This window comes from Pezoporus flaviventris, unplaced genomic scaffold (assembly GCF_033815535.1).
Source record: "Pezoporus flaviventris isolate CSIRO_AGI_PZ_B2104156 unplaced genomic scaffold, CSIRO_AGI_Pfla_v1 ptg000013l, whole genome shotgun sequence".
NCBI lineage: Eukaryota > Metazoa > Chordata > Aves > Psittaciformes > Psittacidae > Pezoporus > Pezoporus flaviventris.
Genome location: NW_026892561.1, coordinates 41608778 through 41634353, shown reverse-complemented (window position 1 = coordinate 41634353; position 25576 = coordinate 41608778). Strand labels below are relative to the sequence as shown.

The 25576-nt window shown below is 38.7% G+C and overlaps 1 protein-coding gene across 10 annotated transcripts in view; it reads right to left on the bottom strand.

Moving 5' to 3' along the window:
* DOCK10 (dedicator of cytokinesis 10) overlaps positions 1–25576 on the bottom strand; it is a 161241-nt gene that overhangs the window by 55395 nt on the left and 80270 nt on the right. For 9 of the 10 annotated variants that reach the window (XM_061453006.1, XM_061453010.1, XM_061453009.1 and 6 more), the window contains exons 4-14: positions 24821–24903; positions 20129–20201; positions 19689–19820; positions 19283–19417; positions 15296–15479; positions 13296–13381; positions 11083–11166; positions 9834–9989; positions 8088–8309; positions 7255–7377; positions 6556–6638 (exon numbers count right to left, since the gene is read on the bottom strand). In XM_061453006.1, the coding sequence (XP_061308990.1) occupies positions 6556–6638; positions 7255–7377; positions 8088–8309; positions 9834–9989; positions 11083–11166; positions 13296–13381; positions 15296–15479; positions 19283–19417; positions 19689–19820; positions 20129–20201; positions 24821–24903 (1361 nt within the window). The remainder of the gene's footprint in view (positions 1–6555; positions 6639–7254; positions 7378–8087; positions 8310–9833; positions 9990–11082; positions 11167–13295; positions 13382–15295; positions 15480–19282; positions 19418–19688; positions 19821–20128; positions 20202–24820; positions 24904–25576) is intronic. The other variant, XM_061453011.1, reaches the window with a different exon arrangement.

The window sequence follows — 25576 nt, the reverse complement described above, 5'->3', positions numbered from 1 at the left end:
CTGCTGCTCCACCACCCTGGCTGCAAGGCTGCCTTCTCCAGCCTTTCAGCAAGCTCTTCAGACAGCCCCAGAAAGGCCATCCCCAGCTGACAGCCACTAACCCTGAGCCTGGTGGAAATTCACCATCTTGCTCACACATCAAGGACATAACCTCTCACTTCAACAAAGAGATTGACTTCTTATTTCAAGGAAACATTTTGAAGAATTCATTACAGCAGTAAATTGTTTTGTCCAAGAAGTTATTATCCAGTGAAAACCATGATAATTTTAAGTAACAGAAAACAGAGCAAGGTGTCAAATCCCAATCACTACATCTGACCATGTAAAGAAATATATGCTTTTTGGAGAACCAGCTTAGAGACCTCTTTCTATGCATTAAATATGCTCTCCAGGAGCATGACACCAACTTACTGGGATTAGCTTTCCAACTCACAGGGATTAGCTTTCCTACACGAAACAAATTTGTGGCGCACTCACTACATTTTTCATGAACTAGCTACGAAGTGCCAAATGAAATGGAAAAAAAAAAGGATATCTCTCTGTAACTGGGAACAATGAGTTTCAGCTGTTGTGCACACAGGAAGGCATCCCCAGATATTTCCATTCCTGCTCATTGACACTTGCAGGACTTAATTAACACATTCCAGTGCCCTTTGTATATCCCCAAGGGTCACACATGCTGGCTGGACTGGATAATGTAACAGCTATCCAAATGAATGGGCCTTGGATTCAACTGTAGTATGCAAAAACATTGCTTAACAAAAGTAAAATGTTCTTGACACTAAGTGCTGTTCTGTGAATAATTTGGCCAATCTTGCTTCCTTAATTTACTTCTCTGTTCCACTGCCAGTGAGAAGAAGAATTGATGCCAGCACAGACTGCTGCCAGATGCAAGATAATGGACTAAACCTTTGGAAAAGGATCCCAAGAATAAATACACCGTGTCTTAACTCAATTAACTGAGTGAAGCCCACTGTTTCATTTCTTTGCAGCTGTAGAGAACAATCAACTCTCTTCTATCAGATTTTTGCCTCCAGCAGTTAGCGAGAATAAGACCCACACCAACATGGCATGTCAAAAATCTGAAGTTATTAGGGAGTAACCAGGCTTAATTTCTGGCAGCCACCACTTTACAAATCCTATTAAACAGCTGTCAGGAAAAAAAAAAGAAGGAAAAAAACAACAACAACAACAACAAAAAAAAAAACCTGAAAGAAGAAAAGATTTATTAATTATTACAGTTACAGTATTGGTGACACTAAGACATTTCTTGCCCTCAGCACTGCTTCCTTTTCCAGACTAACAGAGAGGACTAAAACACTCAGTGAGTTATTTATGCTGTACCACTGGGCTCTGCAATGTGATGCTGAGCAAACCCAGGCTCTCCTGCAGCTTATTAACTAATTCCAGTGCAGGATCTGACACCAAGCAAACCACTGCTCAGCACAGCAGGGCGTAGGGGCACTTATCAAGGCAGGATTGGGGATGTTCATGGTTTAAAAGGAAAAAGAACCAGGTCTGTGCTGGAAGTAGCTCATTCTGGGTCAGTGGTGCTGAGCACTGCCTCCTGGGACATGGCATCGTCACCTTTACCCATCCAGCCACTCAGTTTTGGAATCAGAAGGGCTTAACAGAGTCCTCCTACCTACAACCACTCCTCCCCAGCATCAGTGTTCCCTGGGTATCATATGCCCTACCTCTACAACTGCTCCTTGTAAGTTCAGCAGCATACACCCAAGACAAAATTGCATGAGACCAGGTACCACAATGCAAAACACGTATTTTTATCCCTCCAACTTACACACAATACTCCACTCATGTAAAGTTCTTGCCACTACAAGAGCAATTTAGATGTCCACTGAAAACAAGATAACCCTTCTAAAGAAGAGGCATGTTTTATGCACTCAGGGAAGAGTTACATGGCTTTCTGCTGGTCACGCTGTACCGGTGTCTCCATTCCCCTGGCTCACTAAAGCTGAAAAATTGCCAGAGCAGCAAATATTGTGTGCATCACATCTGCAGTTAAGTAACCACAATCCTATGTTTTGCTAGATCCTTTCAGGGTGTTGGGTGCAGGTGGAGCAGGAGTGCTCAGTGTCACAGTGAACATAACGAAGACCTTTGAGAATGACAGCTGTCACACCAAAGTAAAGGAAATATACAAACCACTTCTACAGTCCAAGAGTCCAATATTTGTCTAATATCTTAGTGATTCTTTACTACCAGTTACTTATTTACCGGAGAGATTTTAATAAGAAAAATTTCACAGAATTAAAATCCTGAAATGATTTTAAAGGTACAAATTTAGGGGAAAAAACAGATTTCACTACAGAAATTGAAACATCACCTCAGTATTTAAAGCGTTTCTGTGATTCTACTGTTCTGACATTGCTAGCTGATAGACTACAATCCTAAAAAACCCTGTAAGCATGGGAAACCTACACAATGTTCATAACTTAACATTGAAAAAGCCACTTTTAAAGCAGTGGGTTACAATTTGTCAAAAAATAGCTCACCTCCAGGGTTGGAGATTCAGTGTGATATCTGCAGCTACGGTAAATCAGTGCAGCCCTGCTACCTTCAGCTACATTAACCTATACCGGCTGAAAACTGAACCAGAAGCTGCATAAGCTGCTGAAGGATTAAAATATTAGGCTGTAAAACATGAAACTTATGAGAGTGGTGAAGGCTTGAAAGAACAGCAAAGTGTAAAAACTAATCTGTGAGTGAAGTTTCCCCACATATACAATATGTAGCTCAGGCACATATTTGCAAACTTTGGCAATTCTGGCAGGAATATGAGAATGGAAGATGGATTTGACACACTGTAATTCTAACACGCCATAATTATACCTGTGAGAGCACACAGACACCAGATCCCACCAACACCAGCAGGGAATCAGGGAGGAATCCTGAGTCATGCTATTGAATGATGCTAGCAAACTGGATGCCACATAAGGTAATTAAGAGTTTCAGTCACATGTACAATACTTAACTGTCAAGATTTTGGCTCATTGAATGTGTACATGAAAAAAAAGAAACCGCACTGTGGCCATCTGCAACTGCTTTAAGAGGGGAAAATTTCCACACAAAACAGGAGTGTGGTTAATGCCAGAATGAAATAACTGGAAAACACATTTCCAAAACCAGGGTTTAGCTATTTATCATAGCCAAACCTTTTTTTTCCCCTGTAGTGTGACAGCCTCCTGCGGAAACTTCTATTTTCAAGCTGTGAAAATAGAAATAAATTTTATAGGGCTAAATTATACTTTGCTCTTACCAAAGAGAGTCCTGGGTAATGTTAACACACAAACAGGTGTAAATGAGTGCAGAATTTAACCCAATGAACTAAATAAAGCTCTTGTGCAACATCACTGATACCAACAAGCTCATACATGTGGTGTATTTAGTAAATGATTTTTAAACTGCTACCTCATAATGTGATGAATAACTTTTTATACTGAAAAAGTTTAAGAGCTGAAAACCACACCCAAGTGTATTTTCTGTAATTAGTTCTACAGATGGAAGGAAAGCTTTATAAAAGTATAGGCACTGAAGCACTGAATTAAGGAGGCCATTCAAAAATACTGCCTGCTGGAACTGAGGGATGTCCACAAACCCCAGCTACGCCCTGTGCCCATGTGCAGGCTATCTGTGTAATGTGCACATGTAAATCTGTAAAATGTTGAAACTTTCTGTGCATCTGCCAACACCACAAGCATATATTCCTATTCATATTTGAGAGATCACAGCCAGAAGTATTGTCTAGATAAATATATTTAGGAATGATTTGATCCTGTCATAGGGAAAGAAAAAAATACAGTAAGTAAAGCATTTTTGATCTTCTTTTCTAAGACTGTGAACTGCCTATAGAAAAAGAAGCCTGTAGTTTCTTAGAGAATACCCAGTGAAACAAATCATTGCCATCTCTCTAACTGAAAAGTATGGGATTAGAGCCAAGAGTTTCCATTCACAAAAAGCCTCAAGGAAACAGAATGGAGAAGGCTCTGACTCCCAGTGATTCCCACACCCACTGTACTGAGTATCACACAAACAAGGTCCTCTCAGATGGAACTCTACTACTCTCACCCTTCTTTATGTCCTTTGCCACATTCCAGCCTGTGCCAATTAACTGTCTGCATGGAATTCCAAAAAGAAAATATATCTGTTCATCTATCCAACACCTACTGGTGGATGCAGCAGCAGCAACTGCTTTGTTTCATTTAGATGAGCAGTAGCTAAGTAAAGCAATCCACCTACAGAAAACACTTCTGCTCACATGGTTGTGGTGATCGGAAGCTGCTGCTCATTGCAGGGAAGTTGGACTAGGTGGCCTTTGAAGGTCTCTTCCAACCTAAACTATTCTATGATGCTATGATCTAAGATGACCAAGGAATTGCCAACTGGTATTTTAATGCTAAAAATATCTGAAGTAACACAGCTGAAAGGAGAGGAGAATCTTCTGAAAGGCACCATTTTCTCAGTCTACCCTAGCCTGACAGGTAGTTAGGGTGCTATCCTCCTTCCAGGCGCAGAAGTAAAACTTTTTTCATGTCTGTTAGACTTGCCTTAGGCAGAACAAGCGCAGGTAGAGTTCTGGGCTGAGACACAGTACTATGGAATGAGCTTGAGCAGTACAGCTGCAGCACATACACAGCATCCATGTACCGGTATGATATGTCACAGCCTGAACCCTGCCTCTGCCTGCTGCCTCTCACTGAGAGGCAACTGGGAATTGCCACCTGGGGAATCCTAGGAAAGGGAAATGCACTTCCTTCAAAATAAGAACACCACCTTTCTGTACTTTTTCCTTGCAAGGAACACTCTTAAGATTTGCCAAAGATGCAGAAGGACGTTTTAGCATTCTCCACATGCATAAGTGACTAGCCAGACCCTGAACTAGTTAAAATCATCATGCCACCTCAAGATAGCTACAGAAATGACTGAGTTGCAAGAAATACTACTGATGGCACTGCCAGAGACCACAGGCAGGATGGAGATAATAAAAAGCTTCAAGCCTGCACCTCTTGCCATTGTATGGTCCATTACACACTAAAAGTAGTTCTGTCAACCCAAGAGACACACATCAATATAATTTTGATGAATGGTCCTTTGGCTACCCTGAAGTAGTAAATATTAATGAGTATCCCTAAGCTTGCAATGACAGATCAGAACACATTACCTGTTTTTCTCTGGAGCACACACATACTGCTCCTATTCCTCCTGGACATTGACAAAAATGTATGTCAATAAAAAAAAATGAACTCTTCAAATGGCTGTACCTTGCATTGTGTTTTCTCCTTTGCCATTTAAGCATCATAGTCTAAAATCATAAGCTTTCCTCTACATGCAACAGGGGAAACTGTGCACTCAGGTGCTCTGTACCTCCACACCAGAAGCACATATCCCCACAGCTATCCCTCACAGTTATGGGCAATGCTACATGACTTTTTCACCTAGCACTTGCTCCTCTCCTCCTTACTCCCTACAGCTTCAGGCAGCTCTCCACCTGGCCTGCCATGGTCAGAACAGAAGCCAAAGAGAAAAAGGAATGTTTTTACTCAGTAATCCAGTTTTCATTTTTATAGGGAATATAAAACTTTATATTCCCTGCTCTATGTATGGCAGAAAGAAGGGACAGCTGTCACAGTGACACACAGGAGGGACTCAGTCAGGGAGCTCTCTCATTCCAGGGCAGCAGTAAGCTGAAGAAATTACAGAAGACTGAGAAGAAAAAAATTGAGAGGACAGAGAAAGGAATTACATAGAAACTTGAAAGGAGAACAGCAGAATTAAGTCATATCTGGTTTTGTGAGTTAATTTGGTAGACGGGGATCAAGAGGCACAGGGGTGCCTCAATCTTGAGGGCGAGACCAGCAAGAAATTATCCAGGAGGAGAGAAACAACGAAAATCCGTTATTACCACTGCACTGACCTGTAATCAAACCAGAGTGACCTGCCAAACAAGAAAATAACAGCTCTTTGTTGCCTACTAACCACTAAAAATGCAAGAGCACCTGAAGCATAGTCCCCTAATATCACCTCCAAGGCACTATTTTAGGGGCACCATAACCTCCAAATTCTTGGTTAGATTTTTCTTAAAACCTGACAGGCATCATTACAAGAACAGAGCTTCAAACTTGTGCACTTATATTTTATGTGGCCACTGCAATTCTATTTCAGACTGTAATTATCTTTGCAGGAAATTCTTGTGAAAACTGTAACTTTGAAATCTCTTTGGTAATTTTTCACACCAAATCAGTGGTGGGGCTCACAATAAATTGATATTGTGTCAGCCACCTTTGCTACTCCACTACATACCTAAAGAAAACTTTCCACCACATTAACATTTAATGAGATAGTGACCAACATTTAGCTATGTGAATAATAGGGCAATGCAATAACAAAGCTGCAGGATCCTCTGGGGTTCTGGACCATGCAGAAAGCTTTGCTTAGCTTCAGGCAGAAAAAGTGGGAAAGAATAAGAGGATTCAAGTTCAAGAGCAGAATAAGCTGTTAAATGCTTATAAAATTATAACAAGAATTAATACATACCTCACTGACCAAGCAAATGGCATACGGTATTTCCCCAGCTTGCTGCAGAACTGTTTATTGGATTTTAACACCTTCTGTGCACACTACAAAAAAAAGAAAATATTAATTATTCCATCAATATAATTATAATATCTGAAATGCTGCACACAGTGCATCCAAGTACTCTGCTGCTGAAGAGGGTATAGTGCCCCTAAAATAATTTAGCCTGATACTGCCCTTTATAGAAGGTTCTGGGAATACAGCAAAGACATCACAGATGAATACGATGATGCTGACAAATTAAACACCCTCACTATCCCTTCAGTCAGAACTGCATTAGTTACAGTTATTATTGCAGTTTTCTCTAATACACCCAATGCAGATGTACTGCCTGCTTTCAGGGAGAAAGAGATGCCCACCCCAGCTTTGCTTATATACAAAGTGCACTAACCCATGATTTCAAACAGACTGCTGAAAGAGAATTTCACTCTGCTAAGACATAACTACAGTAAGAATGACCACAAATAGATTTGTATGTTGCAGACAAAATGATACTTCATTCATTCCATCAGTGGAGTTTGGACATTTGTTTTCTTATGCGTGAACTCGTCCTGTTCAGCAACCATACACTGGTGAGTTTTGTAAGCCCAATTTGCAATGTCTTCAGCTTCCAATAGGGTGAGGCTGACAAAGAAGGAACTGATGTTCCTGTTACATTACCTTAAACGAATCAGGATTTTTAATGTAAGGTTCAGCGCTGCTGGCAATGTTTCCCGTAAGCACCTTTTCTATTTTTGCCACTAATACTATCTCAGAATGAGGATTACTTATGGAGAAAAGAGCCTGTGGAGAAAAGAAAGAACAGTTTAAAAGTAAATAGCAATACAGGAGAAATTAAATACTGCCAGTGCTCTCAGTTGATGAGAACAGCAATAAACCAGATTCAGAAAGGATTATTGAGGATTAGTATCTCTCTACATACTCAATACGGCTGGATGGGAAATAAAATCTTTGTTCTACCGCTGAGGTAAGCCTGTGCATATGTAGCACCTTGCAAACAGACTGACTCAAGTCAAGAAGTTGTATGACCATGTTAGCATCACCTAACCTAACTATTCCTCTTGGACAGTACTTAAATGTTGGCCTAAATCAGTCACACATAAGGGCAATGACAGGGAGAAGAAAAGGTAATGTATGGAGTTTCAGAGTAAAGCTTATACCAACAGCAAGAATGTGGAAGAACTTTGAGAGTAATGCAGCACCTAAGTGTTGCTTTAAGTTGTGATTTTGTTTAACTGATTTGGAAGACATCAACCAATGCACCCAGAGCACAGGAAACGGGTGGTTTCACTGAATAGCAGATGGCAACCTTTTTCAAAGTTTTGACTGTAAATGGTTTTAAACTCTATACAGGGAGCTCAAAAATCAAGGATCTGTATTCAAGTACTGCCGATACACAAAAAAGGAGTATTCTTGAATGCAAGAAACAGTGGTAGTACAGATAAATTCTCTGATAAAAATGAATGCTACTGAACAGGTCACATGTAGAATACCTGTTTTGGGTATTTCAGCCATTCTTCTGGGAACCCCTTCACCCGTGGTTCTTCCATTTCATTTGAGTTTATATTCTCAACAGTGCCATTTTCTAATGAAAATGAGGAACCTGAAATCATCTGTCTAACGAGCGTGTGGTTCAAATCCACATGAAAATCAGCAGAGATCTTCTTGCCATCCCTGACATCATACAGCGCCACACTCACAAAGAATGGCTCTACCTGAAGAAAACACCAGAAACATAAAATAGCGATAGCTGAGAGCAAGGTGGTAGATTATCTTTTAATAGGTTTCTGCAACTACAAAAAAACCCAGAAAGCAAACAAATATTACTTACAAATTATGACATACATTAAAAACACACGTCCCTGCAAAAGCTAGTTTCCAACCATGTGATTTTAGGGGCTTTTATAGGTAGTTTGATAACAGAACAGTAATTGACAGCTAATTTAGAAACTTGCAGAATAGAAAGCAAATGTATTTGTCACAGATCACTATTAGAGTAAATTGAATAGAGTCACAAAGAAACATTTTACAGGATTTTTAGAATGTCAGTTCAAAGCCATTATAAAAGAAAGAAGAATGAGGGTGGGCTTTCCTGGGATTGTCAGAAATGCGGCACTAAGATGACAAAATGTGAGTAGATGAAAAATGTTTACTGGTACAAACACAAATGAGTGGGTGTATTATTCTCTTGGAAACACATGTTTCATTTTTCTAGGAAACCAAGAGCATTCAAACCGCTGACAGTACCCACTTATTCTATTGCATAGTATCAGGGAATTAAATCCTATGACTGTAAGTAACCTCCAAAGAGCCTCCACAGTTCTGATGAAATAAATCAGTCTCAGAATAACACCTTCTGAGCTGTTCATAAATCAGAATCTTTAAACTTTGGAGATAAAGAACAATGTACAGCAGGCACAATATTCTGTGCTTTTCCAGCCTCTGTAGTGAACTACTGCATGCCCTTGGTACAGTTATCATGTCTTCATTTAAACAGTTATTCCAGTCTGCCAAAAAAGTATTGATTACATCATGCTGAATGTGCACTCACTGCAGAGGTCATCTTCAAATGAAAAAAAAAAAAATTAGAAAAAAAAAAAAAATCAATGCCTCATATGTAATGTATGAAAGTTGAATTACCAGGACACTGATTTCTCAAAACTTTCCTGCTTCAGAGGAGAGCTAACTAAAAGCTATAGACTGACACCTGTGTCTTGCTTTCCCGGCCCTTTTTTCTTAAAGTAAGAATAAGTAAAATTTTCTGGTTTGTCCTGCTTTTAGGTTTTTTTTTTTCCACCAGGTGAAGCAGCCAGTCCTTTCTATTTTGCCTTCTCTTCTGTAATTTAATCTGCTTGGTTCCTGGTCTCTCTGTGAAAAACAAAAAAACCAATTCAGCAGCAACTGATATTCCGTTGCCTCCCTGCATAGGTCTTGACAGTTTAAGCTATTGTTAAGGAACATCAAGGATTTTAATGTTTTAAATTCCATATTGAACTGTAGGTAAAATTTGACAACCTAAATCAGCTTCAAGATATTTACTGAAAAGTTTGTCAATTTCATTATTCGGTTCTAAGGGATGGGCAGAGGAGGAGGAGGAGTAGCGACAGCAGTATGTGTGCGTGACACGTCTTAACTTTACAGTCTCTTTACAAAGAGCCAAGTGTACAGAAAGATGGAATAAAAGAAAAAGAAAGAAAGAAAAGAAAGAAAAAACTCACAGGGAGATAACTAAAACTTACATTGGTCAAAGGATCATTTTCATTTTCAGTAACACAGGCCTGGAGATTCAAACTGAGGGATTTGCAAGTGATCAGGATCCTCTTTGCAGGCTTTTCTTCAAATGGCTTTATCACCGAGTTTGTCCCTGGAAACTCCTTTTTCTGAGGACTCAATGACTAAAATAAATTGGCAATACGTTATATATAGGAAAAGTATGACACGCCAAAACTAAGTAAGCTTTTTAGAGGTCCTGGCAGTCATGAAGCACCTGGAAAACTCAGAGTCACTACTGATATGTTCACATTACCTTGCTAAATGAGTGTTACTCCTAATTTATAGATGAGGAAGCAAAGCAAAAATATTACCTAAGGACATACCATAATGTAAGAGGCAGAAAGATGGATCTGAGTTATGTTTCCTATAATTTTGGTTCTAATCGTTTCTTGTTTGCTTACCACTTCTGAAACTTTTCATCTTAATTTCCTCAAACAGACTAAACAGCCTCATATTTTCAGACTATAACACCACATTTTAGGATTAGGCTTCAGAACTTTTCTCTTACTTATACATCACACCACTATTTCAATTCACTTAATACTTTTAATAACGGTGCTGCAGTTGATTGACAAAAGCTTCAAGTTTTAATATATTACTGATCCCAATTTTTCTCACGTCTCCTTTTTAACTGAAGTTTCCAGTTAAATCACCAACAAATGTACATTCCGTGCAAGGAATAACACTCTTTCAAGTATGAACTCTGACACTGAATGATAAGAAAGCTGAAGATAAAAAGAAAAGCAACCTGCCCTTTCTACATTTCCACCTAAACTTCTTTTCACATAGACAACCTTTTCTAACTCCAACTGTAATTTCCCACTGCTTTTTATATCCATTCAGATTTCTGTAGTGAAATTCAGTGTAATGAATAACAATAAAACCACTGTTCTGATAACATACCCAGTCCAAGAGAAGATTTTGCTGCTGTAATATCTTCAGTTTGCTTTGATGAGTCAAAGCTTATCTATCTATCCTGGACTTGATGACCTTCAGAAGTCACTTCTACCCTCAACCATTCTATGATCAGATATCGTTAGAGTCTATACCGAAATCTCTACAGACCAGAGATAGCTCCCCTCACCCTTCAAAATTGAAGTCTCAGGTACACCCAATTGCTTGCTGGACTCCAACCCACTCTGGTGGCTTAGCTAACTCACTTGTATTTTAAAACTTCAAAATAACCTGGGGGAAAAATAAATATACATCACTTACTACTATATCAGGATCCAAAGAGAAAAGATTTAGCCGCTCTGTATTTCGAGAAGCTTTCACCGTTTCTTCTGTTTCTGTGATGTACTGGGGTGACAGATAATAAATTAGTTTTCTGCATAAGAACAGAAATCCATGGAGTTGTTAAGACTTCTAAATGAATAATCAATGTTTCACTTCTCACAATACTTCAAATTTCTGCAGTAGTTATCCCAAAGCACCTTCAAGCACTCTTTGAGTGTTATATGCTTGTGAAGCAAGGATTTTCAGGCCATGATACACTTCTAAGGAGCCCCAAAATAGATCAGGTAATTAAAATTCATATATGTTACTAAACACAATGTTGTCATTGTGTAAGATGTCAGAACTGTAGATCACTGTGCTAAAACAAATTTAGGGATTCCCAAGTTGAGGTAAAACCAAAGCAAACCAAACTATCCCCACAGAAAAACACTTGGGAAGAGTTACAGCAGAAAGTGAGGCAGGAAAGTGCAGTTCAGCCTTAGAAGGTGGGCAGTCACACAGTTTGCAAAAGTAAGGCTGGGAGTCCTCTCCACATCCATCCTTCTGTCACAAGGCAAGATCAGTCACACCTGTCTTATTTCTGACGGACACTTGCCTACATTAATATTAAGTTCTCTGATAAAAGTAACTCAACAACCTCCTGAATCCACCTGGTGCTTTCCTACCCTGCTTTTTAAAAGTTTATCCTTATGTCTAACTTTGGTATTTTTTCCCCTGCTATTCAAGCCCATTTACCCAATAGGTAAAGTATGTCCTATGCATTCCCTTCCCTTGACAGATCCCTCATGATACCTTTGAAACATTTTTCCTCAGTCTAAACATGCTCAGTTCCTTCAGTCTTCCTTTGCACTATGCTTTTCCTAATGCGTCATTATTTTTCAATCTCTGCACTATTAATGGAGTCCACAACTTTCCTGGTTGCCCAAGACTGAGCGCAAACCTTAGCTGACATGGTACAGGTCCCATTCAACATTTTGTGTTTCTCACAGTAGTGTGACATTGCTGACACACATTAAATAACAAGCAAGACCAAGAGCTCTGTGTTCACTTCCTAACATGGTCCACCCATGCAGAAGCAGGTCCTGATGTGTCCCTGGTCTACTGGTTTAGTTTGAGATGGGATCAGAAAATTTACCTGCCGTGGACTAGGGACCACTGCGGTCAGGCCTAGATAGCAAGGGGGATGGAGAGGCGACACACTAGGAATTAACACTTTAAAGGGCAATACAGGCATCACAGAATATGCAGACTGTCTACTTTAGCCTTGCAGGCCATCAGTGGTCTTTGAGCTATCTTTAAGATACATTTGAGATATCTGCATTACGCAAACCATTAGAAGTATCTATCGACAGATGAGATGATCAGATACTGCTCTTGTCCTTAATAGCTCAGTTACGTTTTATCTGGTTGGTCAGTTTTTATTTCTTTTTGTGTTTGGGTTTTTTTTTTTTTTTTAATTCTAGATGACCACTTCATATATATGACTACAACCTACATTAAAATATAGACAAAAGTCTGTCCTCATTTGAATATACAGCTTTCAGTTCAAATCTGTGGGACTAACATCCTCAACTAGCATTTGGCTGTGTAGATAGCATCTATAGCAGCTCACTGATAGAAGATTACAAAACCAGATCATACGATCATTTAAGAAAAAGCAGTGAAACACTTCTAATCTAGTTTTCCATCAAAAAAGCTTCTTATCACGGTCTACAATTATCTCATCCACATGAAGCAGTTTCTGTGATCCAGCAGATGAAATCTCCTGACACATATATCTTTCAATGAAATTACGTAAGGGGATGAGCAGTTCACAGCTTGTTTCTTTGCAAGTCACACAGGAAATCTTGGCTCTCCAAAGGCCAAACTCTTCTAAAATGCAGTTAACAGGAGTAAATATTTCACAGCTAACTGCAGGGATCAGATTCTTATTGACTTCACACATCCAAATCAAACCACTCTAGGGAACACCCACTTTCTTTATGTTCAGTGGAGCTTTTCTCATCTAAACAAAGCCTGTCTTCTGTTCAGAAAGAGAATTATTCCTGTCATCTGTCATGCTTCTAACAATCACAATGGGCCGTCCTATATATTCAAAACTTTCACAGTATAAATGATCATCTATTGGCAGTCATTTTTCACCTAGTTAGCACTACTATTAAACTTGTAAAGACAAATATAATTGCCATTACTTTTGCGAAGTCTGGGTGCAAGGTGTTTTCTGAAGAATCAGTCTCTTCTTGAGAGCAATCACAATTCAATGAAACTTCTGCAGGGTCTTGAAAAGAATTAAAAAGAAAAAAGATATTGTTTTTATTACACTGGCTATAAACATTGGGTTAAAAAAAAATCCCCATGCTATTATTTTTATTCCCTTTAATATCACTGGGCTAACAAGTGGAAAAGATAACTAATGCAAACCTCTGTCCTCCTCAACCTCACCTCCCACTGTTGCTTACTGTATCAGAGAATCACAGAATGGTTTGGGTTGGAAGGGACCGTAAAGATCATCTAGTTCAAACCCCCCTGCCGTGGGGAGTGACAACTTCCACTAGACCAGGTTGCTTCAAGCCCCGTCCAGCCTGGCCTTGAACTCTGCCAGGGATGGGGCAGCCACAGCTTCTCTTGGAAACCTGTTCCAGTGCTTCGCCACCCTCATAGTAAAAAATTTCTTCCTAATGTCTAATCTCAATCTCCCATCTTTTTCAGTTTAAAACCATTGCCCTTGTAAAAAGTCCCTCTCTGTAATTCAATCTCAATATGTAAGAAGAGGCCTGACTTCTCAGTGAAACATCTGACACATTCATTCATGACAAATATTCATGCCCTCAACAAAGACACCTTCCTTTGCTTCCTTGCTATTGGTCCCTTCTGAGGCAACACCAAAGGTTTATGTCAACTGAAAGACTTTGGACTCCCAGTAAAGGGAGTCTTCAGTGAGGCATGGACCACCTCACCTCCTCTTTGGGAAGGGGAGGAGTGCAGTTCAGACTCCATGAGCTGCATATCTATGGATCCAGAGAACAGAACTACACAGCAACCTCTTTGCTTTACTTAGCTCACTAGGGACCGTTCTGCTTTCACTAGGTAATTCAGCCCAATGTGAAATAAGTCATTAGAGCCACTGAGGGCTCTTCTGCCAAGAAAGCATCATGCCTTTGGACAAGTTAACTCCATAGTACATTTCTGTTGCTCGTTATCAGTTTTTTTTTTACCAGTAGAGACTTCTGTTTTTTGTTAGCCTTATGTCTTTGACCTTTTAAACACATATTTCTTCCTGTTTCATTAATAACCCTTATGGGTGGGATTTTCAGAAGTACTTCTCCAATTCTGAAGTGCAAGTCTCTTGTGCTTCCAAATTATAAAAATGTCTTTGGCTATATGAAGAGTATCCTGTTCCTCCAAAATTGGAATTTATTATAAACAACAGGCTAAAGCCTTCAATTAGCTCTGAACTTCCCCAAGATTCAGATGCATGTGGATTCAAAGCTTTGATCCAGCTCAGAGCACAAGCAGTTCAAATCTGTATTAAGATTTCAAGTGTTTTCAGTCTTAGAACTTCAGTTGAGGTTCATTCAAACTGAACATGGATTTATTGTGCAGAAGTTACTGCCACATGAAAAGTACTGTATAACTGAGCATCCAAGTCTTTCTTCCATAGTGAAAGCATATTAATACACACACTCACAAAAGCAAGACATGAAAAGTCAATAAGCTTCCACAGAAAGAGCAGTATACCACAGCTGGGACCTTTTTTTAACATTATTAGCTCCAGATTTTTAGAGACAACAAAACGCTGGAAAAAGCACTGATCGAACCTCTCTCCAACACAAAACTCTTTAAAACCTTCAGACTCCCAAGCCAGTAAAACACAAAGTACTGTAAAGTCATCGACAGAGAGGACTATATTTAAAAAGAGCTGCATATGCAAAGCAGAGCCACGTTTCTCCTGCTGACTTTGCGGGGAGCAACTTTACCTCCCCTATAGCATTTTGAAACAATCTGTGGGGAGTTAGCTGACATTGTTCAGGGATTGCCAAAAGACTGGTGCTGCTTCGTCAGAAATCAATAGGTGCAGAATCCATTACAGACTCAGGCAGTTAAAATGATTCAATAGTAATATTCAAATGTTCAATTCTTTGTATTTGATTAAAAAAGAAACCTAACAATACAAGAGACTATTCACTCTTACCCAGTTTCAGGTCAGTGAGATCTGCACTTTTCCTCTCCTGAATGGTTCCCTCTGGATTTATTTGCAGGATTTTGTTGAGAGTGAAAATCCAGTCATCCATATCCTGCTCATTTTCAGCTGCCAGCACAAAGTATGTGAGGTCATTCATTTTCAACTCAAAGGCATGTTTCCTAAGCCTGTTATTCTGTTGGAACAAAAGGAAAAGAAAAATAAATACTAGAACTAATTATAAAAAAGTACTGAAATAGACATCCATAAGAAAGACTTGTATATATCACTCCTTAAACAGAACATTCAAGCAAAACTTTTAAAGAAAATTCAGCACTCTAATATTAGTACAAATTTATGTCAATTTATTGTTGGGTCTTTGTGTATCTAAGATCTTCTATGGCCAAATATCTATCAATTTCTGTCATAAGAATTAACAGGTGCTCAGTTACTGAAACAGCTCAATAAAATTGAACAAAGTGATGTGATCAAATAGAATGTGCTTCATTCCTGAAATTTATCAAATTAGTGAGGCTTTTATCTCTCAGTCTTATGAAGGCAGTTGCATCAATTTTCTTTCCTCCTTGCTTAAATCTCAAAGAACACTGATGTGTCCTACCCCCTATTACTTCATCAGACTTTTACAACCACTGACTATGGACACTGGCATCACTGTTTCGTTTTTAGTATTCCAGAAAATTGCCATGACTTTGTTGACACATCTAACCTTAGAGTGATGCTGATAAATTAAAAACAATTCATCTACTCCATAACTGGCCATTTGACTCCACTTAGTTTTCTTTATTAGCAGTCTCAAATAATATGACAATGGAGGCCTGTAGTTCTACATACTATAACTATTTCTCAGCACAGTCCTATATCAATAAGTTACTAAGAATAGCTTCTAACCCAGATACTGAGATGATAGTGGTATTTTTATTTAAGAGGAACAGAGGAACAGAATCTGATACTGATTAGCAGAGGAAGAGACAGAGAACCCAAGGCACTTAGAATAAAATTCCATTAACATTTTTTTCCAGCAGCAGAGGTGGTTTAGAAGATCCCTCCCCAATCTGCTGTTAATAACTTGCTCCAGTCCTTACATTACATGTCATGATCCAGCTCAGGAATCAGTTAAGACTGAAAAACTTCTGGAGCTTCTTGGGTCAACAGAATCAGTCAAATCTTGGCTTTTCAAACTGACTTGGGATCATGTGTTTGTGTATGTGCATGCACATGCATTATTTTTTAGTTTTGCTACTGGAAATTCTCTTGGCACAAAATAGTTTTCCTCTCAAGTATTTTATTGAGGTGAAAATTCTTTCAGGGATATAAATTTCATCCAGCATAGGGTTTTGTAGCAATTGGTTCTCAGGTGCTCAATATTTTTATTGATCCTTAAATCACTCTAACCCTCCAATCACTGCATACATTCAAATTAAGGTAAAACAAGGACTAACATTTCACTGAAGCCTATTTTCACTCATATAACATTAGGGCTTGACCAAGAGCTAGAAGGTGAACCAAACTGAGCCATAAATCTTAGGCAGTGGCCATTCAAACTTGTAAAGACAGATTATTTGTATAAGTGGATTGTTTATAGCAATTTATGCACAATCTATGAAGAAAAATTCTGTGTTTTGATTTATCTTCATAAAGTTCTGAACAGCATTAAAATGAATGTATTTCTTGTCTATATTATGTACTTCCCCCAGTCATGGCCAAAATCTTCCAATCAGGTACTATAACACCATTAGACATGATCTATTAGACATAATCTATTAGAGCAATACATCTCACATGCTGAATCTTAAGAACATTAAGGCAGGAAAACTTCAATATCCACTTTTCCATCTGCACTTCAGACTTCTGGCAAGCAGACGAGGTCTACAGCAAAGTCTTTGTTTCAAATCTAAAGCCAACTATTTTTTCCCTGATCAGGAAACAGGAAAAAAGAAAAGTACCCTTTCTCAGTTTGCTTCTCTATAAATTCTTCCATGTGGTATGTGGACCTTGAGGTTGATTTGTAATCTTCACCACTTAATTCCAAGTTTAAAATTTCTTCCATAAGGAAATAATACAAGATTCAAAAAAAAAAAAACTATATGAAAGAAACATGAGGCTAAGTCTAATGCCTGCAGGGTCATTCTTCCAAAATAACAGAATTGTTTTGGAAGTATTTTGTATTTTCTCTGGAGATGATTTCTCCAGGATGTTTACTTGTATCAAACAGAAGCTCAAAGTCATTCATAGAAAGTTAAATGATTTATGGTGGCATTAAAACTCATTAAATCAGAACTTTTACATCACAGTTTTCCTCTAAATCTTCAGTTTTACCCAACTCTTTCTTCACATTTTATGGTATGCCTGTTTATGGCAACTGTACAATAGTTTCTTTTTTTTTTCTCAGACCTATGATTCTAATTTCATCACAGACTGTGAGAGCTAGCTGATAATCCTTGCTCTCTTAGCCCTTTGGCTATGACTCTCACTTCTTATTAGTGAAGACAGCTGATAAATTTGTGCATCCCATTCTAAATGTCAGTCACAGAACAATCGCAAAAACTAGTGTTGTAAGAGGAGAACCTAAAGTTCAAACAATTGCAGGAACACTGCAGACTTAGAAGGCAGATGCTAAAGTTCAGGAGAAGGATTTCAAAAGTATCTTGAACTTTTTTATTAGAGGTTAGTCAAAAAGACAGCAGTCAAGACATTGCTGCTGTCATGGAGTGTCAGAAAACACAGCAGAACAGGCACCCTCTGGGATAGCAGTTAATCTGCACCTAAAACCACACTACAGCGATGTTCAGGGCCTAACCAGAGCTCTGGCTGAGACCCATCTTAAAGGACACACTGCCAGCAAGCAGTAGCTTCTAAACAGGATTTCTGTATAAGAGTCAGCTCTATGGCTTCTGACACAATTCCAAGCTACCTTTCAAATCAATGGACTGATACTGGCAAAAATCATTGCTCTTCTACATATTTACCTCCATCCTGTCCTATACCTGTTTAAAATAAGAAACAGCCCTTGTAACTGCACAGGGTAGACAGTCACTCCCTGCAGATCTGGTACTTTCTTGGGTGCAGGAATGAGGCTCTGCAGGGACTGTCAGCAAATGCTTGCTCCCTGAATGAATTACTCACTGACAGTGTTTCTTGCTCTGAAGGGGTTCAGTGGTGAAGGAGAGACCTCCCAATCAAGAGAGGCATGTTTTTATCAGAGGTCTTCCATTGCATTACCTGAAAGGTTTCTTTCAAAGCAACTTGCAAATCAGTCTGCACTAGCACTGTTACCAATCTTTACAGGTTAAGGAATAAAGTATAACTAAAAAAAGGAATTTCCTTATTCAGTGACACAAGGGGCTAGATCAACTACAGTACATCCTACTGAAATAACATCTTGTGTAGAACAGAAAAAAGGGGAAAAAACCCTGAAATACATTGACAGAGGAAAGGCAGAAGTAGAAGGGGGTAAAAAGATGAGGACTCAATCCTAGTGGGAATAAAAAACCCAAAAGGTGGTATCAGACATTTCTTGGTATTTATTTTTCCAAGTCACAATAAACAAGAAGGCTGTGTCCTACCTGCTGCCATTAAGACTCTAACACCTCCAAAAGTGCTGATCTTCAAGAAGGCTCAGGATACAGGATTAATTTACCACTCGGCCAACAGCCAGTGTTTGTAACCTGAGTTTCTTTAACCCACAACAAGCACATATGCTCTTAGCAAGCATCAAGTAAAATCTGGCAGCTAACAAAATAATTTCAGTGCAAAGTAACATTTTATGATATTTTTTTTTTCATGTGTGCCATGGGCAAAGAACATATGCATCATCTGCTACCATAATTCAACTGTGGTCTTTGTAACCTGTCAGCCTGAGCACTTGCATTGATTTCATAAAAAAACTAATGGAATTTTCATTTAATGAAACTCTTAACGAGACCACTATTCCACTCATTGGGACACCCAAACAATACAGCGAAATAAAATGAAACTTACCTGTACAACTCCTGTACAAGAATCCAAGAAAATACATCCCTTTGGCTCCTTGGATATTTTTTCATCTTTGTAAAAATTCATAATATATGAGTTATCTGACAACTGTGTCAGCTGGAAGTAACGCTTTTTGAATGACTGAATAGGGGGAGGAAAAAAAAGAATGACAATTGTTGTACTTCCGATTATTTCCACTGACACTTTAGTCACAGGGATAAGATAATAAGCAACTCCTAACTGCACTTCAGTCACACTATTTTGCACACAACTGCAATATTACTTTACTATTATTCACAATAATGTAATCAAACCTGAGAATAAACAGCTAAATGACAATGGCAAACTAGCATGCCTCTGTGGGGGATATAAACCCAAATGGAATAAAGAAAGAATAATGCTGCGCCCTTACCCGAACAGTAATACTATTGTTTACAGTGCTGTTGAAATTCCCTTTATAAAGCCATCCAGACTTGTAAACTCCTGCTGCTAATCCTCCTCCTCCACCACCACCACCTTTTGAAGATGAGTGGGATGTTGTATCCTGTATGAAAGACATGATTAATATTGCATGGATTTGCTTTTTGAATTCTAAGACAAAAGAAAACTAATATGTACCTACTTGACAACAAATAATCATCCTTTCATTCCTTTTAAAATAAGACATTATTAATATGCCTGCTGTGTGTATGATGACATAAGAGACAAAGCTGTTCCACTAACTTCAGTTATTTAAAATATGAAATATTTTACAGGAGATAACAAGCCTCCATTATCATTCTTTATTTGATATTAAAGCAATAAATAACTCTTCCCCAGGGGGAAAACCCCAGCAAAACCCAGAATACATACTTCATCCTTATCTACATCTTCATGATCGATTTCAAATGAATGTGAAGGCAGTTTCTCTGGTCTACATTCACTTCTAGGAGGAGAGAAAAAATGTCTTTAATCATTATTGTTTTTTTAAATAATCATGCACCTGCTATTTCAGGGAGGCAACCACCCCAAACCCTCATGGCACCTTCAATACACCTATTGCTGTGATCCTATTACCTCCTTTAAATATCACTAGTGTTTCAAAATACAGCTTTCTTTTAATCTCCATCTATCTTTATTTCAACACTATGAAGCTGCAACAATTCTATGCAATGTCTTCATTACTTTTTTACCACAACAGCAACAAAATCCAATTTCCAAAGAGGCATCCCATTTAAGGCTATCAAATCAATGAGAATGAATTCTTCGATAGCTTTTTCTAGCCAGGAACAACATTATAACACTCAGCTTAAAGCTTCTACATTTCTTCAATATTTCAAGGTATTTTTAGTCTTCAATATAATGAGCACTGTCTCAACATAATTTGTAAAAATACACAGATGACTTTTTGATGTGGTGCTACTTAAGATCTTCATATTGGGGAATTAAAACCAAAACTGAACATGAAAAAGCAAAGCACTTAATCACTTGCTTATTTTTAAGCACTTAAGTAATTGTACTTAGGCCCAGAGTACTTTGTATGTTAGAGAATTAAACCTGAAATAACAGCCAAATACACATGACAATATTAAAGAATTTTTTTAAAAGGAGAAAAAAAAGTGTATCTTTCTGTATCTTGAGAAACACCAACATTGCTCTCAAATTCCTGAAGATTACAAATCTTATCTTGGAAATATTCAGTTATCATATGAAAATCTACAGGACTTGTCATGGTAGAAACTGTTGTTTATCTGGAAGACTGACCCATCCAGAACTTCCTTTCATCTACCCAACCTCAGAACAGTAACAGAGCAATATTGCTCTCTGCTGTGCAAGGAAGCAAATCCAAATGGAAGTTGAGAAACCACACACACTCCTAAGCTACTTTTGTCTCTCAACTTAGTGGGCTTTGGCTCACACTTGCTTATAAAGTTAAATGCCTCTAATTAAAAAAAATGAAAGTGGTAACTTTGACCATTTTCATTTTCTATTAATTCATAAACAAGTTACAGTTTAGGAAGATAACAGTAATCTATCTCCTATTTATTTTCCCCATTTCAGTGTTCTCATGATGTGACTACCCCACTTCAACCAAAGTCAGCATTTCAGCAGAACCAGGAGAGCCAAGTGCACACAAAACACAGGAGTGTTTTACTCTGTTTTAATTTGCTCTAGGTTTCATGTTTATTTAATGTAAACAACTGATCAATATTTTGAATAAAAGGAACATTTGCAATCTCTTGCCATCTTTCACATCTGTAAAAGCATTAAAATTCAGAATATTTGTGATGAAAATCCATTTCAAGTTTTCCACTGCAACCAAAGGCAGCTGCTAAATATTCTTACACAAACACTCTCTCCCACCCAAAAGAGTCCCAAACCAAAAATCTCAAGCCACATCCCACTTTTTACAAAAACCACCATTCAAGCCTTCACATTTTTAGACAAACCCCCTATTGACCAATGCTTTCTGGCCACACGTGGACAGGTAACACTGCACACATTTGCTTCAGGATCTGTAGCAATAACAGGACAAGCTAGTCAGCTACTGGGAAAAAAAAATCCAAACCAAAACATAACCCCAACCCTTATGCCCTTGATGCTACCAGGGTGGGGAAGGAGGAGTGAGAAATCTGCTGGATTAGCAGGGTGCCAACCCCTCACTGTATGACACAGCAACTCTGCTCCACTCTGCCACTCCAGTCAGAGAGAACTTGTCTCATTAAGCCACCACCCTTCCACAAGCCGTGGTTGTCTAAGTTTCTTAGAAAGAAGGAAATCCTTATGTCCTCCCAGCAGAGCTATAAATGAGATAGAGCACTGAGTACTGCTGCTTCAGGTGTCAGATCTCACCAATCACCCCACCACTCAGACCTCTGTGTCATTCTCCATACAACAAATTTTTCCTTTCCTTGGATGGGAATCCTTTTGGCCATGTTTCTCATCACTCTAGGGCAGGCAGACTGAACATGGTAAGGACATGACTGTTTTAGTGCACCCTCTTTCTCCTCTGCCTACATGAAGGTGCAGAATTCCAGGGATTCAGACTTGAAATATCTACCAAATGTTCCAGGATTTCTATAAATGACAGCAAAAACTTTGCTTACTATTTCTATTCCCAGACACAGTGTCACCACAACACCCGAAGCAACCCCCATTCTTCCTCCACCCTTCCCACTTGCTCAAGAACCAAGAACACACCAGCACGAAGCATAAAAAATGGTGTGAAAAGAGGTAGTGAGAGCTCACAGAGAGGAATTTAAGAGGCAGAGGGACCTGAGAAAAACCTCAAAGGAGGAACACACTCAGAGAAAAACTAAAGCAATTGCTAAACATTTTAGTCATGTTGTCGTGCACATGTCCTTGAGCTCTTCCTCAGTGCCACAGCACCGCTTCAGGGGAACTGCATCATGGACATGTTGGGTGCACACTGCTTGCCCCAGGTGGTTGGCATCACATTGCAACTGGCTCCCAACCAAAAAGGGTCAGTATTCAAAACCAGTAACTTCAATATCTGATAAAACTGTGCAGCCATTACTTGACATGTTGTACAACTGTATGAAAAAGCACAGTGTGGCCTCACATACAAACAGGTATAAAGCCCTTCAGCACTGCTGAAGGCTGCTAAGTCCCGGTTTGTGTGCTTCTAAACGGGAAGGCCCATGGGAAGGCTTAGCACACCCTCAGTGAATGGAAGGACTTTAGCTACAGCTAGATCTAGTACTGTAAATGATGCTCCTTTCTCATGATGCAAAGCTAAACACTTAACACTCATCCAATCTTTCCTGATACAATGATTTCCTATAAAGGAATTGATACAACAATATGCTCAGATTTCTGGTAGTTTCTGTGTTTCTGTGACAGCAGTTTTGCTCAAATGAAACAAAAAACTGCAGAAACTGGGCATGCAGAGCTACAGACACTGAGAGACAAATACTCCAACATGGATGTATCAAGCCACTTTATTTTTTAATGAGGCGATTTAGTCTAAAATGCTGAACTTTGTAACTTGATTATGCAAATCAAGGGCCACTGATGTTGAATGGACTGGAATTAGTATGAAATACGATGGATTCCAAAATAGCTCTGTTTTAGGTCTGCTAAACTCAAAAGCCATGCCAACTTTCAGCAAACAGACACTCCTGCTGTAACTTTGCTTCTGAAACAATAACTAGTGCTGCATGCAAACTATTCTCGAGTACTGTGTTCTGATACATGACAAAACAAGATCTCTTGGGTTTTTATAACCCTCTATGCAAGAGGGGGAAAAAAAGTAAGGTATGAGACACCATAACATCCCTGGAGCATGAACTCAAGAAAGCAAATCATATCAAACACCATATTAAAATTACCTTCACGGAAGAGGATGTATGTAATCAGCTAAAATGTACTTTTGTGCAGAGTCACATCTGTCAAATGCATATTTCATGAGTGAAGATGCTTAAGGTTAAATTGAAAACTGCTGTGTTGCAGGCATTTTTCTTGAGCATTAAATGTATTAATTTTCTAAAATAATCAGTACACTGGGTACTTAAGGAAAGGTATGTTTATAATCTCTGATTAGCATTGCTCTTAATGGCTTTTTGTGCTACCATATTCGCTGTTCATAAAAACACCAACATAGAAGAGAGAACACAGATCTGAGGGAAGGCTTGCAGCCCAAACTCCTCTGAACACAGCACCTAAAGGGATCATAAGAATCGGTTTATTAATTCCTGCAACAACATATTTAGTTAGTACGAGTTTCCATCCAATCCAAGCATGTAGCACTTGTTGTGTTAGGTACACATAATCTTCTCATCCAGTATCATGATTTTAATAGCCTCAAATTCCAGGAAATGAGGTGGTAATACAGCCCCTTTGGGTATTCAGTGATTTCATTAATTTAACTTCTCCCTAAAATGCTCCTCAGGGCACAGGATATACTCCTATTTCTGGCAGGTTTGTGGGTAGAAACTCACTCATGAAGAAATGAGCACCGAATTCTTAATTTCTTTCCACTCAAATCAAGGAACTTATTCCTTCTCCTCCCAGCAACTTTACACTGATTTTAATCAAGCACAGAAGGGATGCTCGCTTACCCAGACACCTGTACATTTCTGCAGCCTTGTATCACTAGGGCTGCACCAGTGCGCACTGTAGGCATTGCACCCAGTTCTTCCATACGGTGCAGCCATAAGGCACTAAGCGAAATCCTATTCCTCTGTCACACAGGGTAACTAAAAGGAGAATTAATCCCAGTTAAAGGTGAGTGACATTTATGCATTATAAGGAAAATGAAAGCCAGTTTTCCTGTATCAACTGTGCTTTGAATACGCAAATACGCTTCTAAGGATTTGAATCAGCACTAATAGAGTTTGTTGATACTAGTGATTTCTGCAGTCTTGAACTTTTGCTAAAGGACCTTTTCTTCCTCTTTTTAAAAACACAAGGCACTATTAATACGGTACAACAAGCAGAGCATGTAAGACAAAGGAAAGTGCAAATATGGACATAGCTCAGCAAAATGACACAACCTAATAAGAATAAAATTAAAAAAAAAGAAGAACTGATGCTAGGTCTTACTGTGGTAAGTGTCGAAAGTCTTCTGAATACTGTTCATATTTGTAGTTCACAACATGCCACTGGGAACTGTAGTATTTACAAGCCTAAAAAGAAAATGAAAACAATAACTATATAATTACTACAACTCTTTAGACTCACTTAGGCTACAGAACTAAGAGAGATCTGAAGGAGTCCTCTGCACTAGAGAACATATTCTTCTCTTTTATAGCTGTGTGCACAGTTCTTAAAGGAAATTCAGAGTCATACGTTAACATTTTGAAGCACAATTTCCCTTTAAAATCAAATGCAGTGAATCACATATGCTTTATTGATTCTCATCTTCTTTGTAGGAAGCATCATTAAATCATATCGTTACTGCCTCAAAAACCTCTATCTAGCTTAGGCCTGACTTTCTCTATGGACATTAATTATACATTTTTGCTTTGCATCCTGCTTCATTACCTATGCCTTCCACTGTAAATACATTTGCCCTAGTCCTTTTATTCCCCCTTGTTGCAGCACAAGCCCTCTGCTTCTTGTTCTGCCCTTAACAACTGATTCTTAACCTCCTAATGATATTCAGGAATATATTAATAGGACTGTCATTTCTCACCAGTCTCATTTTCCCTTCCACACTGAATTTGCTCAGTCATCATCAATTTGTAGTTTTTATTTTCTGAAAAACTTCTTGATGGTTTTGCATTCACCTTTTGAAATTGTTCTTAATATATCAATCTCCCTTAAATAAGCAAACAGAACTGAACAAAGACTCTTCTG